Source organism: Bubalus bubalis, chromosome X (assembly GCF_019923935.1).
Source record: "Bubalus bubalis isolate 160015118507 breed Murrah chromosome X, NDDB_SH_1, whole genome shotgun sequence".
NCBI classification, from domain to species: domain Eukaryota; kingdom Metazoa; phylum Chordata; class Mammalia; order Artiodactyla; family Bovidae; genus Bubalus; species Bubalus bubalis.
In genome coordinates, this window is record NC_059181.1 from 51,738,983 (window position 1) to 51,756,276 (window position 17,294).

At 39.5% G+C, this 17,294-nt stretch overlaps 1 protein-coding gene across 25 annotated transcripts in view; it reads left to right on the plus strand.

Annotated features, from left to right (window-relative positions):
• Window positions 1-17,294, plus strand: part of HUWE1 (HECT, UBA and WWE domain containing E3 ubiquitin protein ligase 1) — a 157,410-nt gene that overhangs the window by 26,288 nt on the left and 113,828 nt on the right. For all 25 annotated transcript variants that reach the window (XM_025276922.2, XM_025276919.2, XM_025276925.2 and 22 more), the window contains one exon: window positions 11,785-11,851. In XM_025276922.2, coding sequence (XP_025132707.1) covers window positions 11,807-11,851 — 45 coding nt within the window. In that variant the 5' untranslated portion in view covers window positions 11,785-11,806. The remainder of the gene's footprint in view (window positions 1-11,784; window positions 11,852-17,294) is intronic.

Below are 17,294 nucleotides of genomic sequence, written 5' to 3' on the forward strand. Positions count from 1 at the left end.
AGCTTTGACTAGACTGACCTTTGTTGGCAGAGTAATGTCTCTGCTTTTTTAATATGCTGTCTAGGTTGGTCCTAGCTTTTCTTCCACAGAGCAAGTGTCTTTTAATTTCTTGGCTGCAGTCACCATTTGCAGTGATTTTGGAGCCCCCCCAAAATAAAGTCTGTCACTGTTTCCATTGTTTCCCCATCTATTTGCCATGAAGGGATGGGACCAGATGCCATGATCTTCATTGTTTGAATGTTGAGTTTTAAGCCAGCTTTTTCACTCTCCTCTTTAACCTTCATCAAGAGGCTCTTCAGTTTCTCTTCACTTTCTGCCATAAGGGTGGTGTCATCTGCATATCTGAGGTTATTGATATTCCTCCTGGTAATCTTGATTCCAGCTTGTGCTTCTTCCAGCCAAGCGTTTCTCATGATGTACTCTGCATAAAAGTTAAATAAGCAAGGTGACAATATACAGCCTTGATGTACTCCTTTCCCAATTCGGAACCAGTCCACTGTTCAATGTGTGGTTCTAACTGTTGCTTCTTAACCTGCATACAGGTTTCTCAGGAGGTAGGTACAGTGGTCTGGTATTCCCATCTCTTTAAGAATTTTTCACATTTTGCTGTGATCCACACAAAGGCTTTAACATAGTCAGTGAAGCAGAAATAGATATTTTTCTGTAGAAAAGCACCAAGCAAGCATGAAAGCATATCTGAGGTATAGGGTTTTCAGAGTTTGAGGGAGAGACCCTGTCGAAATATTTCTGCAGATAATTTCAAGTTTTGTCTTGAGTGAGCAAAGGCTATACCTCAGTTTCTTTATTATTACATCTTACTATCAATGTCCAATAAAATATAGGTCAACAGTCCTCAGGGTCATGTTTAATGTAGCCAATAATAGGGATATCGCTGTCTATAGGAGGAGTGTAGGGGGATGGAGTTTGCATATTGACATTTTGTGCACTGTAGGGTTGTGGGGCAAATCTGGTTTGAATCTGGCTTCTACTTATTGGGTATATTGCTACTCTTGAGGAGAAGGCAGTGGCACCCCACTCCAGTACTCTTGCCTAGAAAATCCCATGGATGGAGGAGCCTGGTAGGCTGCAGTCCATGGGGTCGCTGAGGGTCGGACATGACTGAGCAACTTCACTTTCACTTTTCACTTTCATGCATTGGAGAAGGAAATGGCAACCCACTCCAGTGTTCTTTCCTGGAGAATCCCAGGGATGGGGCATCCTGGTGGGCTGCCGTCTATGGGGTCGCACAGAGTCGGACACGACTGAACTGACTCAGCAGCAGCTACTCTTGACCTCAGTAAACCAGAACTATCCTCTTCTCCAAGTTGTTATAAGGATTAGAGGTAACAGATAATAGGGGGTCAGTATTATCTGTATTACAGGTGATAAATGAGTTCTCAGAATATTTGTTGAGTGGGTATTAATGTAAATAATCCGAGACTAAACTGGATGAAAAAGCCTGGTAGTCAAGTGGTGTTCCCTTTTACAAATCAGGTAATGTGATGTCTCTGCCTCTAATCAAATGGTGAATAGCAGGCTGGGTTTCAGGATTCAGCTTGCTCTTGCCTGACACGATGGATGATATGGGCATTTCTCACCCGAATTTACTTTGAGAGACTACAGAGAGGCAAAAGGCAAATATAATCAAGTCTTTTGCTTTATAGGACATCACAGTTTAGTATTCTCTAAAGCATTGCTTAAAAACCACCATAGTACTTTTCCATGATTTCAGTGGAAATTTTAGGCTGACTTTTGTTTTGGTTCATTTAATTAACCAATATTTATTATTTCCTGTAAGAGCTAAGTGTACAGCAGTGAACAAAACAATCAAATAGGAAATATGCTCACAGCTTCATGGAGCTTACATCCCTGTGGGTAGGCTGACTTTGATTAATCCACACTCCCATACATGTGTGCAGCATTTCTTAACCTACCAATAATAAACCAAATTAATATTGAGTGCTTCCTGTGTGCCAGGATTAACCAACAAGAAGTTCCAAGAGAAGATAGCAGCCAATCCAAGGCATTTGTTTAGATAATATTTTTCTTAATTTGATGCAGCCCTTTGGCTCAGGGGCCACTGTTTTCTCCCTTAAGAAAAACTGTACACAAGAAAAATTCTCATTACAAATGGATGCATAATTATAGAAAATTTGGAGGCTCTGAAAAGTGTAAATAAAGCTGTGTTATCCTGCCACCTACAGGGAGCCACTCATAATGTTGTATACGCTTTTCCCAGGGTTGGTTGGTTGGTTTTCCTCCTCACTCTGACAGATATTCACATTAATGTCAGGAAGTGATAGGTACAGGGTACAGTGTGAGTACATAGGAGGGACACTCAGTCAAGTTTTAAGAGATTAAGAAGAGGATTGTCCTGGTTCTGATTAATACTGTTTCTGCTGTTCAAAACCCAAATAAATGTTCACTCTATAAGGTGAAACAGAGGCTAAATAGTCTCCTACCCTCAACTTTCTTAGGTGTTTTCTTTCCATTATTTCCTTCCCCTCTCCCCTACACTCTTTCAGTGAGGCCCCATAATTCTCTGCTTTCATTTACAGACAGTCTTTTCAAAAAAGTATTCTACGCATGTAATCTATATAGCCTCACTTCCTAGTGATCCGTTGATTCATTCCAGTCTGGCTTTCTTTCCAACAACCCTACTGAAACTAATGCTTGACAAGTTATCTCGATTCCCAATTTCAACAAACATTTTTCTGGAAATACCTCGTTTTGACATTTGATCCAGTTGCCATCTTTTGCCTTTCATGATACCGTGATAAACTAGTTTTATTTCTACCCCACCAGCCTCTCCTTTGCTGGATTCTCCTCCTTTGCCTTCCCTTTATTATTTTTTTTGTTTTAAATTAATTTATTTATTTTAATTGGAGGCTAATTACTTTACAATATTGTAGTGGCTTTTGCCATACATTGACATGAATCAGCCATGGGGATACATGTGTTCCCCATCCTGAACCCCCCCCCACCTCCCTCCCCATCCCATCCCTCAGGGTCATCCCAGTGCACCAGCCCTGAGCACCCTGTCTCATGTGTTGAACTGGACTGGTGATCTATTTCACGTATGATAATATACATGTTTCAGTGCTGTTCTCTCAAATCATCCCACCCTCGCCTTGTCCCACAGCATCCAAAAGTGTGTTCTTTACATCTGTGTCTCTTTTGCTGCCTCACATATACGGTCATCATTACCATCTTTCTAAATACCATCTGTATGCGTTAATATACTGTATTAGTTTTTCCTTTCTGACTTCACTCTGTATAATAGGCTCCAGTTTCATCCACCTCATTAGAACTGACTCAAATGCATTCTTTTTAATAGCTGAGTAATACTCCATTGTGTATACGTACCACAGCTTTCTTATCCATTCATCTGCTGATGGACATCTAGGTTGCTTCCATGTCCTGGCTATTATAAACAGTGCTGTGATGAACATTGGGGTACACGTGTCTCTTTCAATTCTGGTTTCCTCGGTGTGTCTGCCCAGCAGTGGGATTGCTGGATCATAAGGCAGTTCTATTTCCAGTTTTTTAAGGAATCTCCACACTGTTCTCCATAGTGGCTGTACTAGTTTGCATTCCCACCAACAGTGTAAGAGGGTTCCCTTTTCTCCACACTCTCTCCAGCATTTATTGTTTGTAGACTTTTGGACAGCAGCCATTCTGACTGGCATGAAATGGTACCTCATTGTGGTTTTGATTTGCATTTCTCTGATAATGAGGGATGTTGAGCATCTTTTGATGTGTTTGTTAGCCATCTGTATGTCTTATTTGGAGAAATGTCTATTTAGTTCTTTGGCCCATTTTTTGATTGGGTCATTTATTTTTCTGGAATTGAGCTACAGGAGCTGCTTGTATATTTTTAAGATTAGTTCTTTGTCAGTTGCTTCGTTTGCTATTATTTTCTCCCATTCTGAAGGCTGTCTTTTCACCTTGCTTCGAGTTTCCTTCGTTGTGCAAAAGCTTTTAAGTTTAATTAGGTCCCATTTGTTTATTTTTGCTTTTATTTCCGCTACTCTGGGAGGTGGATCATAGAGGATGTTGCTGTGATTTATGTTGGAAAATAGTCTGCCGATGTTTTCCTCTAGGAGTTTTTTAGTTTCTGGTCTTACATTTAGGTCTTTAATCCATTTTGAGTTTATTTTTGTGTATGGTGTTAGAAGGTGTTCTAGTTTCATTCTTTTACAAGTGGTTGACCAGTTTTCCCAGCACCACTTGTTAAAGAGATTCTTTTCTCCATTGTATATTCTTCCCTCCTTTGTCAAAGATTAGGTGTCCATAGGTGTGTGGATTTGTCTCTGCTTTGCCTTCCCTTTAAATGTTAGAGCAAACAAGAACTCAGTTCTGTGTCTCTTTCCTTCCTTCTCTGTAAGTGATCATCTCCAGACCCATGGCTTCAAGTTCTGTCTGTATGCTTGCAATCACAGATTTTATTCTCAGTGCATACTTCTTTCCTGAACTCAGTTCTACAAATATTTGCATACCTACCACATGAAGGATGCTATATGAGATGCTGAGAAATTAACATTGTAGAAAATCAAACCAGTTATTAGTACATGTGCTGCTGAAGCAAGCACTCAAACCAGTTATTAATCAATATTTTCTATGAGAGAAATAAGCAGGGCACTGTTACTAAAAAATAGCAGTTAGACCAGCTTTAGGTGGATTGCCTTGGGAAGCCATTTTAGGTCTTAATTTAAAGTCAGATCCTGAAGTAGAGGTAGCTGTGGGAAGAATGAGTGTGGAACAGAAGCATTGCAGTAGCAATAGCACCTGTAAAGGTCTAGAGGCCAGAAAGAATTCAGAATAGTCCAGAAACTAAACAGAAAGACTGATATGTGTAGAGAGGAGATTGGAGAGAGTTCCAGGAGCCAAATTATGCCAGGGCTCTTTGGGTCATGGCTAGAATTTGGAAATAATTCTAGGGAAACTGTTGTAAGATTTTAAACAAGGAAGGTAACTTGAGCTGATTTATGTTTCAAGAAGATTACTTTTGCTGTTCTCTGGAGAATGGATTGGATGAAAGTGAGTACGGAAGTAGGGAGATTGGTTATCCATATTTCACAGGTGAGGAAACAGAAGTGCACATCACACGATTTGTCCATATACTCATACAGTACATAATATAGCAGGGATTCTAATCTGGGTTTCCTGATTTGGAGCCTGTGTTATGATCTGGTGCTTCTCAACTTCATATATGAATCACTAGAAGATCTTCTTAAAATATAGATCGATTCTTCAGGTCTAGGTGGGGCCTAAGATTTTGCATTTTTAATAACTCCCAAGTGATCTCAGTGCTGCTGACCCTTCAACCATACTTTGAATAATAAGGCCAGTCTACCAGTACACTCAACTGCTCTTGACCCAGGTTTGGAACTACAGGTGTCCTCTGCTTTAAGCTTATTTCAGTATTGAAAGTCTTTCTAAAATTGATCAACTGAAGGTGATTACTACAGAATGTAGTAATGACTTCGCTTGGTGTATTTTAATTGTGCACTCTTGTCTTGATATAAAACCTACAAAACCAAGATTCAAACTTCAAAGATAAGTGAAACTGGGGTGGTGGTGGTGAAGAAGTGAAAAAATAGTTAATTAAATAGAAGTATTTAAGTTTAATGGTAATTGCTACCATTACCATGGTGGTGGTTCATAATAATTCATTAGTTTTCTGCAAGTTGATCTTTCTAACCTAAGTTTAGAAAGAAATAGTTTTTATGTGTAGAGATTGCTTGGTATACAGAGTTCTTGTCTGACTGAAGAAAAGCAATAGGTCATTTCCAGGAATTTATTTAGAATTAGCTTCTTTTTGTTAGAGGTTTTTTTATGTAATGAGGTTTTCATTTGTTTAATTTCTAAACATTAGGTAGAACTCATTCTCTAGTTATTGTTCCATCATTAGTGAGATTGATAATAGCTTTTCACCTTGTGACCCAGCTTCCTGTCTTACAATGTTTTTTTGAACAATAGGATCCAACAATGTAGGGGAGTTTGTCACAAATTGGTATTTTCATGTGCAGGTATTTATTGTTGTAATGAAACTAGCAAATATTTGAATACCATGTTATTGAAGTATGGACTTGGGAATCAGAAAGACCTGGATTTAGATCTTGGAGCCTACATTCACTGAACAGGCAAGGTACTTAATTTCTCTGAGCCTCAGTTTTCTGTCTATAAATGGGGACAGAACTTGGCTTGAATGGTGAGGGTTGTGTTAAAGACTATTTTATGAATCCCCTGTGCAGCATGTCTCAAAGTATATTCTTTGAGATTCTTAAATTAGACTTCTAGTAGATGCCAACTGGGGGAGGGGAGCAGGGAATGGCTCTGTGCCCTAATAAGTTTCCATTACCCAGGATTTCTTGGAACTGTTAGTAATGTCAGTCAGCCATGTGACTGTCCTAAAGGAAGAGAAATTTGTTGTTGTTTAGTCGCTAAGTCATTTCCATCTCTTCACAACTCCATGGACTGCAGCATGCCAGGCTTCAGGTTTCCCAAGAACCTAGTCTTTGTGAACAAGATACTCTAAAATGTTTTGGGAAATACCAGCCTAAGTATTGTCTGGCTTGTAGTAAGCACTCAAAAAGTATTCTCCCTTCCCACTGTGAAACCAGCTTCACTTCAGTTCAGTCGCTCAGTCACGTCCGACTCTTTATGACCTCGTGAACCGCAGCATACCAGGCTTCCCTGTCTATCACCAACTCCCGGAGTCGACCCAAACCCATGTCCATAGAGTCAGTGATGCCATCCAACCATCTCATCCTGTGTCGTCCCCTTCTCCTCCCACCATCAATCTTTCCCAGCATCAGGGTCTTTTCAGTGAGTCAGCTCTTAGCATCAGGTGGCCAAAGTACTGGAGTTTCAGCTTCAACATCAGTCCTTCCATTGAACACCCAGGACTGATCTCCCTTAGGATGGACTGGTTGGATCTCCTTGCAGTCCAAGGGACTCTCAAGAGTCTTCTCCAACACCACAGTTCAAAGGCATCAGTTCTTCTGTGCTCAGCTTTCTTTATAGTCCAACTCTCACATCCATACATGACTACTGGAAAAACCATAGCCTTGACTAGACGGACCTTCATTGGCAAAGTAATGTCTCTGCTTTTTAATATGCTGTCTAGGTTGGTCATAACTTTCCTTCCAAGGAGTAAGCATCTTTTAATTTCATGGCTGCAATCACCATCTGCAGTGATTTTGGAGCCCCAAAAAATAAAGTCTGACAATGTTTACACTGTTTCCCATCTATTTCCCATGAAGTGATAGGACCAGATGCTATAATCTTAGTTTTCTGAATGTTGAATTTTAAACCAACTTTTTCACTCTCCACTTTCACTTTCATCAAGAGGCTTTTTAGTTCCTCTTCACTTTCTGCCATAAGGGTGGTGTCATCTGCATATCTGAGGTTATTGATATTTCTCCCAGCAATCTTGACTCCAGCTTGTGCTTCCTCCAGCCCAGCGTTTCTCGTGATGTACTCTGCATATAAGTTAAATAAGCAGGGTGACAATATACAGCCTTGGCATACTCCTCCTATTTGGAACCAGTCTGTTGTTCCATGTCCAGTTCTAACTGTGGCTTCCTGACCTGCATACAGATTTCTCAAGAGGCAGGTCAGGTGGTCTGGTATTCCCATCTCTTTCAGAATTTTCCACAGTTTATTGTGATCCACACAGTCAAAGGCTTTGGCATAGTCAATAAAGCAGAAGTAGCTGTTTTTCTGGAACTCTCTTGCTTTTTCAGTGATCCAGCAGATGTTGGCAGTTTGATCTCTGGCTCCTCTGCCTTTTCTAAAACCAGCTTAAACATCTGGAAGTTCACAGTTCACGTATTGCTGAAGCCTGGCTTGGAAAATTTTAAGCATTACTTTACTAGCGTGTGAGATGAGCACATTAATAGAATAACTAGAAACGACAAAAAACTTTTGAATTTTCTTAATTAATGTCTCACAGGCAGTGATACTTCTTTTTTAGACTATAGGTATTTCTTGCAAAAAAATTATAAAAGCCAGGTTAACATTGCATCTAGGAGGACATGTGCTTGATCAATTGTTTTGGCTTATTTCACTTTTTTTTACTTTGGTGCCTATCATCTGAATCTGTTTATGAAAAGTTTCGAACCTGAACAAAACTGAAAAAGGTGAATGCACTTGCTCTCCCAGAACCTTGACAGCTAGAGCATAGGCATGAGACCTCAGCTTCACCAATTAGATGGTCATTCTTGGGACTTTGCATCTAGAGCCACTGATGCAAATAACCTGAGACCATTTAGAAATCATACTGCTGCCAGCAGTTGCTTCTGGGCTTCCAGCATAGGTACTTCCAACTAAGCTGTGTCTGTGGGAGGTCGTTGGCTGTAGTTCCAGGATGCCTGGCTTCCTCGGCTCCTTCTGTTTTCTGATGTGGATCTCTAACCTTTCCTGTCAGTAGCATGAGCTATCAGTTATCCTTCCAGTAAATTATATTTTCACTTTGGTTCACCAGAGTCCATTGTTTTCCACCCAGACCCTTGACTGGTACAGAATAAGTCAAAATTGCTTTAGTTGAAGTGAGGTTGTGTGAAGATTTGCCAGCGATTTCATGTACATTTTTTAAAACAGTAAAATCATTGTGAGTTGTTTATTTGCATAAGTTTTAGTCAGTGCTCTTGTTTTGGAAGGCTGTGGTGGGTTTTTTTATTATTGGGTTTGAGAATTCTTTATATATTCTAGATAGTATATGTGGTTTACAAATATCTCTCCCAGTAGATTTTAAAGTTTACATTTAAGTCCATGATCTTTTATTTTTTTAGATGTAACTGATGTTTGACATTATATTAGTTTGATGTTCAATATAGTGATTCCATATTTGTATATATTGTGAAATGATCACAATAAGTCTAGTTAGCATCTACCAGCATAGTTACAGTTTTTTTCTTGTGATGAGAACCCTTAAGATATACTCCTAGCAACTTTCAAATATACAGTACAATATTAACTGTAGTTGTCATGCTGCACATTACATCTGCATGGCTTGTTTTATAACTGGAAGTTTGTGCCTTGTGACTGTCTTCACCTATTTCACCCATCCCCAAACCCCTGCCTCTGTCAGACACCAATCTATTCCATGTATCTGTAAATTTTGTATTTTGGGTTTTGTGGGTTTGTTTGAGATTCTACAAATGAATGAAATCATACGGAATTTATCTTTTATGTCTGGCTTATTTCACTTAGCATAATGCCCTCAAGGTTCATTCATGTTATCACAGATGACAAGGTTTCCATCTTTTTTGTAAGACTGCTCATCCATCAGTGGACACTTAGGTTGCTTCCATGTCTTAGCTATTGGAAAGTAATGCTGCAGTAAATACAGGGTTGCATATATCTCTGATCCAGCATCCACCCACTGGATCATAAAGCAGGGGAATACCAGAAAAACATCTACCTATGTTTTATCAGCTGTGCTAAAGCCTTTGACTGTGTGGATCATAACAAACTGTGGGAAGGTCTTAAAGAGATGGGGATACCAGATCATCTTACCTGTCTCCTGAGAAACCTGTATGCGGGTCAAGAAGCAACAGTTAGAACCCCATATGGAACAACTGGTTAAGGATTGAGAAAGGAGTATGACAGGGCTATCTGCTGTCACCATGTTCATTTAACCTATACACTGAGCACATCATAAAAAATGCCAGGCTGGATGAGCTACAAGCTGGATCAAGATAGATGGGAGAAACATCAACAACCTCAGATATGCGGATGATACCACTCTAATGACAGGGAAGAGCCTCTTGATGACGGTGAAGGAAGAGAGAGCTGGCTTAAAACTAAATATTAAAAAAACGAAGATCCCCATCCCCATTACTTGATGGCAAATAGAAGGGGGAAAGGTGGAAGTAGTAATAGATTTCTTCTTCTTGGGCTCAAAAATCACTGTGGATGGTGACTGCAATCATGAAATCAGAAGACAGTCACTTCTTGGCAGGATAGCTATGACAAACCTAGACAGTGTGTTGAAGAGCAGAGACATTATTCTGCCAACATAGGTCCATATAGTTCAGGCTGTGGTCTTCCCAGTGATCATGTATGGTTATGAGAGCTGAACTGTAAAGAAGGCAGAGTGCCAAAGAATTGATGCCTTTGAACTGTGGTGCTGGAGAGAACTCCTGAGGTGAAAGACTCCTGGTACTGGAGAAGATTCCCGGACAGTAAGGAGGTCAGACCAGTCCATCTTAAGGGAAATCAAGCCTGAATACTCATTGGAAGGACTGATGCTAAAGCTAAAAAGTTAAAGTCGCTCTGCTGCTGCTGCTAAGTCGCTCAGTCGTGCAACCCCATGGACTGTAGCCTGCCAGGCTCCTCTATCCATGGAATTCTCCAGGCCAGAATATTGAAGTGGGTAGCCATTCCCCTCTCCAGGGGATCTTCCCAACCCAAAGATCGAACCCAGGTCTGCCACATTGCAGGTAAATTCTTTACTGAGTGAGCCACCAGAGAAGCCCAAGTTGAAGCTCCAGTATTTTGATCACCTGATGCAAACAGCAGAATCATTGGAAAAGTCCCTGATGCTGGGAATGATTGAGGGCAGAAGGAGAAGAGGGTGTAAGAGGATGAGCTGGCTGGATGGCATCACCGGTGCCATGGACATAAACTTGGGCAAACTTTAGGAGATGGTGAGGGACAGGGAGACCTGGAGTGCTGCAGTCCATGGGGTCGCAAAGAGTCAGACACGACTGAGCAACTGAATAATAATAACAGTATCTTTTCAAGTTTTTTCATTGCCTTTGGATAAATATCCAAAAGTGGAATTCCTGGATTGTATTTTTAATTTTTTGAGGAACCTCCATACTGTTTTCCACAGTGGCTGCACCAGTTTATATTCCCGCCAATAGTGCACAGGAGTTCCCTTTGCTACACATCCTTACCTGATGATCCATTTTGAGTTAATTTTTATATATTAAAATATGAGGCTGAGGTCAGAGTTCATCTTTTTGCCTATAGCTATCTACTTGATCTGGTACCATTTGTTGATAAAAATATCCTTTGATTTTCTTGCTTTATTTTACTGTACTGTAAAACAGTAAAAGATTCAGAAAAAAAACACAAGTAAAAGAAACATACATAATCCATTTGGTTAGATTAAGGTAACATTTTGATGCATACCCCTTCTAAGCTGTTTTCTTTAGACATGAGTTTATACTATTTATTCTGTTTCATAGCCTTATTTCACTATGAACATGTTTACTGTTAATAGAACTGTGCAGTGTTTTTAACAGCTGTGTAATGCTCCATTTTAAACCAACCCTATTCTGGATATTTGCATCTTTCCAATTCACTGTTAGACATGGTCATGCAGTATGGATTCTTGTGATTAAATATTTATATACACTTTCATGATTTTCTTTGGGTAAGTTCCCAGAAGTGGGATTGCTAAGTTTTCCAGAAAATTGGAGGATATGGTGAATTTTTTCCATCCTGAGGTGTGTTTAAGAAAACTTTTTACTCTTGTTTTCAGGTATGAGTTTGAGAGTGAGTGAGGGGTGGGGGACATTTTAATTTTACCTTAGATTGATTACAAGCTGGTGGGCCAGCTTGTACATGGATGTGGGCCAGCTTTATCTGGAGAGATTCTTTATCCCCTCCCTACCTCATACCTATGCCTCTGAGTTGGTTTGCATCATGATTCTCTTTTACTTTAAGAATTTTGCGTTCTGTTTATTCTGTATTTTTTGAGTCCATGCATGTAGAGCTCAAGTTTGCAACGTTAAGTTCTCACTTTTGGGGAAATTTTCTTTTCAGATCATAAAACATAATTGGAAACATGAAAGTAGACAGGACTAAACTGAAAAAGACTCCTACTGAGGCTGTAAGTATCCAAAGTTTGCCTGTTTTTTTTTTTTTTCATTTCGGAAAAAATTCTTTGCAGTCAGTTCACTCATACTGATCTTCCAAATATATCATCACTTACATATATACAATGTAGTAAAATAGCAACTTGTATTGAAACATTGTTGACATTCATGTAGACTTCTTATGCTGTAGTTCAAGGAGCACAAGCTTTGGAATTAGAAGTGGGTTTGAATTTTACTAGATTTTTGTGTCTGAGAGTTTATTAACTTGCCTGGTTTCCACAGCTATAAAATAGCTTTGATAATTCCTCACTACTTGATGTGAAGCAGGTTTTCAGCAAAGTATTGGGCACATAATTAATCAGTTCATTTTCTAAATATAGGCCACTTGGTTTTTTAAAAACTGGAACTACCTGGCAGGTATCAGCCATGGGTATCACTACTGATATTTGTTCCAGTCCTTAAAAGATTATTACATGGGCAGTTCTTCTGCCCTTTTTTACACTAATGAGTTTGAGAAGAAGTGTTGTCTTCCCACATCTTCTCCAGCATTGCAGGTTATCTTTTAAAATTTTGTTAATAGGTGGAGAAAATGTATTTCACTGTTCTAATTGCATGCCTTAATACATATATTTTCACATTCACTGGCCTTATGCCAGTTATCTGCTAGTGCTGTTTTATTTTGTATTTGACATTGAAATGTCAGTTTCTTACTGAATGCCATATATACTGAGTATATATATTTTACATACCCATTTATTTCCTTTTCATTTGGTTTTTGATATGTTTTTAAATCAAGAATTTTCGACAGTTATATTCTCAGATTTTTTCAGAACTGAAGAACAAAAAGAAAACTTGCATGCTGTCCTTAAACTTTCATGATAATTCAACCTTATAATCAGAGAAATTCAAATTCAGTTTCTTTATCTTTTACCTAGTAGTTTGTTATGGATTTGTTCTTGGAGTCATGCTTATGTGCAAATTCCTGATTCATGTTACTTGACAGCTATTAGTAAGTTACTTAGGATAAACTGGAAATGGAATTTTTAGATTATTGACTATGTACATTTTTAAGGCCTGAAAATGCCTATTTTCTTCAGGCAGCAAGCCCAATTTCCCGTACTGTGATCAATACTAGATATTATTTTTAAGGAAAACATGTGTTTATTTGCCATTATTTATTTGGCCCTCTACACATTTCTTCCACCAGTCTATTTTCTATATCTGTGAGCTTGGGTTTCTTTTGCTGTTTGCTTTTTGTTTTTTAAATTCCATATATATAAGTAAGCTGATGGTATTTTGTCTTTCTCTGACGTATTTCAGTGCTCTCAAGGTTGATGCATATTGTTACAAATGACATGATTTCTTTCTTTATATGGCTGAATAGTATTTCATTGTATATAGGTACCACATCTTCTTTATCCATTCTCTATCAACTTAGGGTGTTTCCATATCTTGGCTGTTCATGTTGCAGTAAACATGGGTGTTCATATATCCTTTCAAGTTAATGTTTTCACTCTCTAGATGAATACCCAGAATTGGAATTGCTGGATCGTATGGTAGTTCTGTTTTTAATTTTTTGAGGAACCCCCATACTGTTCTCTATAGTGGCTGCACACTTATTGATCACTTTATGTATCAGTAGCTGTGTGAAGGATTTTTTTCCCCTAGATTTGACATCTTTATTGGAGCAACTCAGTATATACTGTGGCAGTTGATATGCAGCCATTGAACTGACGTGCTTTCTTTGGCATTACCATAAGTAAGGAAAATCTCAGTCTGTTTACATTTATGTAGCAGGGACAAGATGGTAAAGATTTACTTTTGTCCCTGGTGCATTTAGTAAACTCCAAGGCCCATAGGGATCTTGATACTCCTGATAAAATAGCATTGTTCTGGTATGTTAAATTGATGCTATTATGCTAACTGGCATAATAAATTCAAATCCTAAAAGATGATGCTGTCCTAAAAAAGTGTTACACTCAATATGCCAGCAAATTTGGAAAACTCAGCAGTGGCCACAGGACTGGAAAAGGGCAGTTTTCATTCCAATCCCAAAGAAAGGCAATGCCAAGGAATGTTCAAACTACCACACAATTGCATTCATTTCACACACTAGCAAAGTAATACTCAAAATTCTCCAAGCTAGGCTTCAACAATACGTGAACCAAGAACATCCAGATGTTCAAGCTGGAAGTAAAGAAGGCAGAGGAGCCAGAGATCAAATTGCCAATATCCATTGGATCATATAAAAAGCAATGAATTCCAGAAAAACAACTACTGCTTTATTGACTATGCCAGAGCCTTGGACTGTGTGGATCACAACAAACTGTGGAAAATTCTTAAAGAGATAGGAATACCAGACCACCTTACCTGCCTCCTGAGAAATCTGTATGCAGGCTAAGAAGCACCAGTTAGAGCCAGAGATGGAACAACCAACTGGTTCCAAATCGGGAAAGGACTGCATCAAGGCTGTATATTGTCACCCTGCTTATTTAACTTATATGCAGAGTACATCATGTGAAATTCCAGGCTGAATGAAACACAAGCTTGGAATCAAGATTGCCGGGAGAAATATCAATAACCTCACGTATGCAGATGACATCACCCTTATGGCAGAAAGTGAAGAGGAGCTAAAGAACCTGTGATGAAGGTGATAGAGGAGAGTGAAAAAGCTGGCTTAAAACTCAACATTCCAAAAATGAAGATCATGGCATCCAGTCCCATCACTTCATTGCAAATAGATGGGGAAACAATGGAAACATTGAGAGACTTTATTTTCTTGGGCTCTAAAATCACTCCAGATGGTGACTGCAGCCATGAAATTAAAAGACACTTACTCCTTGGAAAAAAAACTATGACAAACTTAGACAGCATATTAAAAATGCAGAAACATTACTTTGCAGACAGGTCCTTCTAGTCAAAGCTGTGGTTTTTCCAGTAGTCATGTATGGATGTGAGAGTTGGACCATAAAAAACAAACTGAGTGCTGAAGAATTGATACTTTTGAACTGTGGTGTTGGAGAAGGCTCTTGAGAGTCCCTTGGACTGCAAGGAGATCAACCCAGTCAATCCTAAAGGAAATCAGTCCTGAATATTCATTGGAAGGGCTGAAGCTGAAGCTCCAATACTTTGGCCACCTGATGCGAAGGGCTGACTCATTAGAATAAAGATTCTGATGCTGGGAAAGATTGAAGGCAGGAGGAGAAGGGGATGACAGAGGAGGATGATATGGTTGGATGACAACACCGACTCTATGACTATGAGTTTGAGTAAGCTCCAGAAGTTTGTAATGAACAGGGAAGCCTGGCATGCTGCAGTCCATGGGGTTACAGAGAGTCGAACACAACTAAGGGACTGAACTGAACTGATGCTAACTGGGGCTTGTGGCCAGAAAACACAAGCACTTAAGATGCCTTAGACATACATGTGCCAGAGAGTGCCCTTTGAAGGTTGAGTGCCTACCAGAAGTCTGGGAAATGTCAAGATTTCCTTCTCAAGTGAGAGACATATTTCCACACCTTGTACCACACACCATGAAGGTAGAGGAACAGTGTATGCAATGACTCTTTAGATTTTGGAGGCAGCATATGTCATGTTTACGCATGCTATTTTGATCCATATACTGGATAACTTCCAGGGTGACAGTAATGTTTGGATCTAGAAAAGACTGCAAAAGGTTCAAGTTATGATGTAAACTGCCCTACTCCATGGACATTATGGTCTAGTAGATCCAGGTGTCTAGTGCCTCTGGCAAGCCCCAGTAGGAGAATAACAGCTTAAGACCTAGGGGGTAGAGTTTGGCCATTAGAAATTGAAGTGGTATTGATAGTAGGCTCAAGTAGATCCAAAAGGCACAAGTGAACTGCATGAGCAAGTAGTTCACACTCCTATGTTACCTGTTTCTACTGCTTCTTACCTCCCCCTCAACCTGTATGACTTAAAGAAAAGGTGCATGTCTGGTTTGTGGAAGGATTTTGTGCCAAGAATTTTTAATGCCTTAAATTTTCACAGAAATTTGGGATAGTTCTTAATGCTCACTTTAGAGAGAGGAAAGATATCAGACTTAGCTTTAAAAAAAAATTTGCCCTTGAGCCCCTATTGTTCCATGTTCAGTTTTGGCTGCTGAAAACGCCCCTAGTTTAAATCTCACAACATTGCTAGATAAATAGGTTGTGTTGGTTTATTTTGTGAAAGAGGATACAGAGAGTCAGAGATGTGGCTTACCAACTACCTTAATTCTAAAGCCCATGGCCACACAAGATGGACAGGTCATGGTGGAGAGTTCTGATAAAACGTGGTCCACTGGAGAAGGGAATGGCAAACCACTTCAGTATTCTTGCAGTGAGAACCCCATGAAAAACAAAAGGAAATGACACTGAAAGATGAACTCCCCAAGTTGGTAGGTGCCCAGTATGCTACTGGAGAAGAGTGGAGAAATAACTCCAGAAAGAATGAAGAGACAGCGCCAAAGCAAAAACAATGCCCAATTGTTGGTGTGACTGGTGATGGAAGTAAAGTCCGATGCTATAAAGAACAGTATAGCATAGGAATCTGGAATGTTAGGTCCATGAATCAAGGTAAATTGGAAGTGGTCAAACAGGAGATGGCAAGAGGGAATATTGATATTGTAGGAATCAGTGAACTAAAATGGACTGGATTGGGTGAATTTAATTCAGATGACCATTATATCTACGGCTTAGAAGAAATGGAGTAGCCCTCAAAGTCAACAAGAGAGTCTGAAATGCAGTACTTAGGTGCAATCTGAAAGATGACAGAATGATCTCCGTTCGTTTCCAAGGCAAACCATTCAATATCACAGTAATCCAAGTCTATGCCCCAACCACTAATGCTGAAGAAGCTGAAGTTGAGTGGTTCTATGATGACCTACAAGACCTTCTAGAATTAACACCCCCAAAAGATGTCCTTTTCATTATAGGGGATTGGAATGCAAAAGTGAGAAGTCAAGAGATCTATAAAGAAAGCTGAGCGCTGAAAAATTGATGCTTCTGAACTGTGGTGTTGTAGAAGACTCTTGAGAGTCCCTTGAACTGCAAGGAGATCAAACCAGTCAATCCTAAAGGAAATCAGTCCTGAATATTCATTGGAACTGCAACTCCAATACTTTGGTCACCTAATGCAAAGAACTGACTCATTGGAAAAGACCCTGATGCTGGGAAAGATTAAAGGCAGGAGGAGAAGGGGACAACAGAGGATGAGATGGTTGAATGGCATCACCGACTCTATGGACATGAATTTGATCAAGCTCCTGGAGTTGTTGAAGGACAGGGAAACTTGTTGTGCTTCAGTCCATGGGGTCGCAAAGAATTGGACACGGCAGAGCAACTGAACTGCCTGATGTTCTTTGTAACAGTATGCTGTCTCTCAATATTTACGCTCCTGTTATGTGAGATAAGTGCTTTATGTATGTGCAAACACTTGAGCTTCACATTTCCAAGG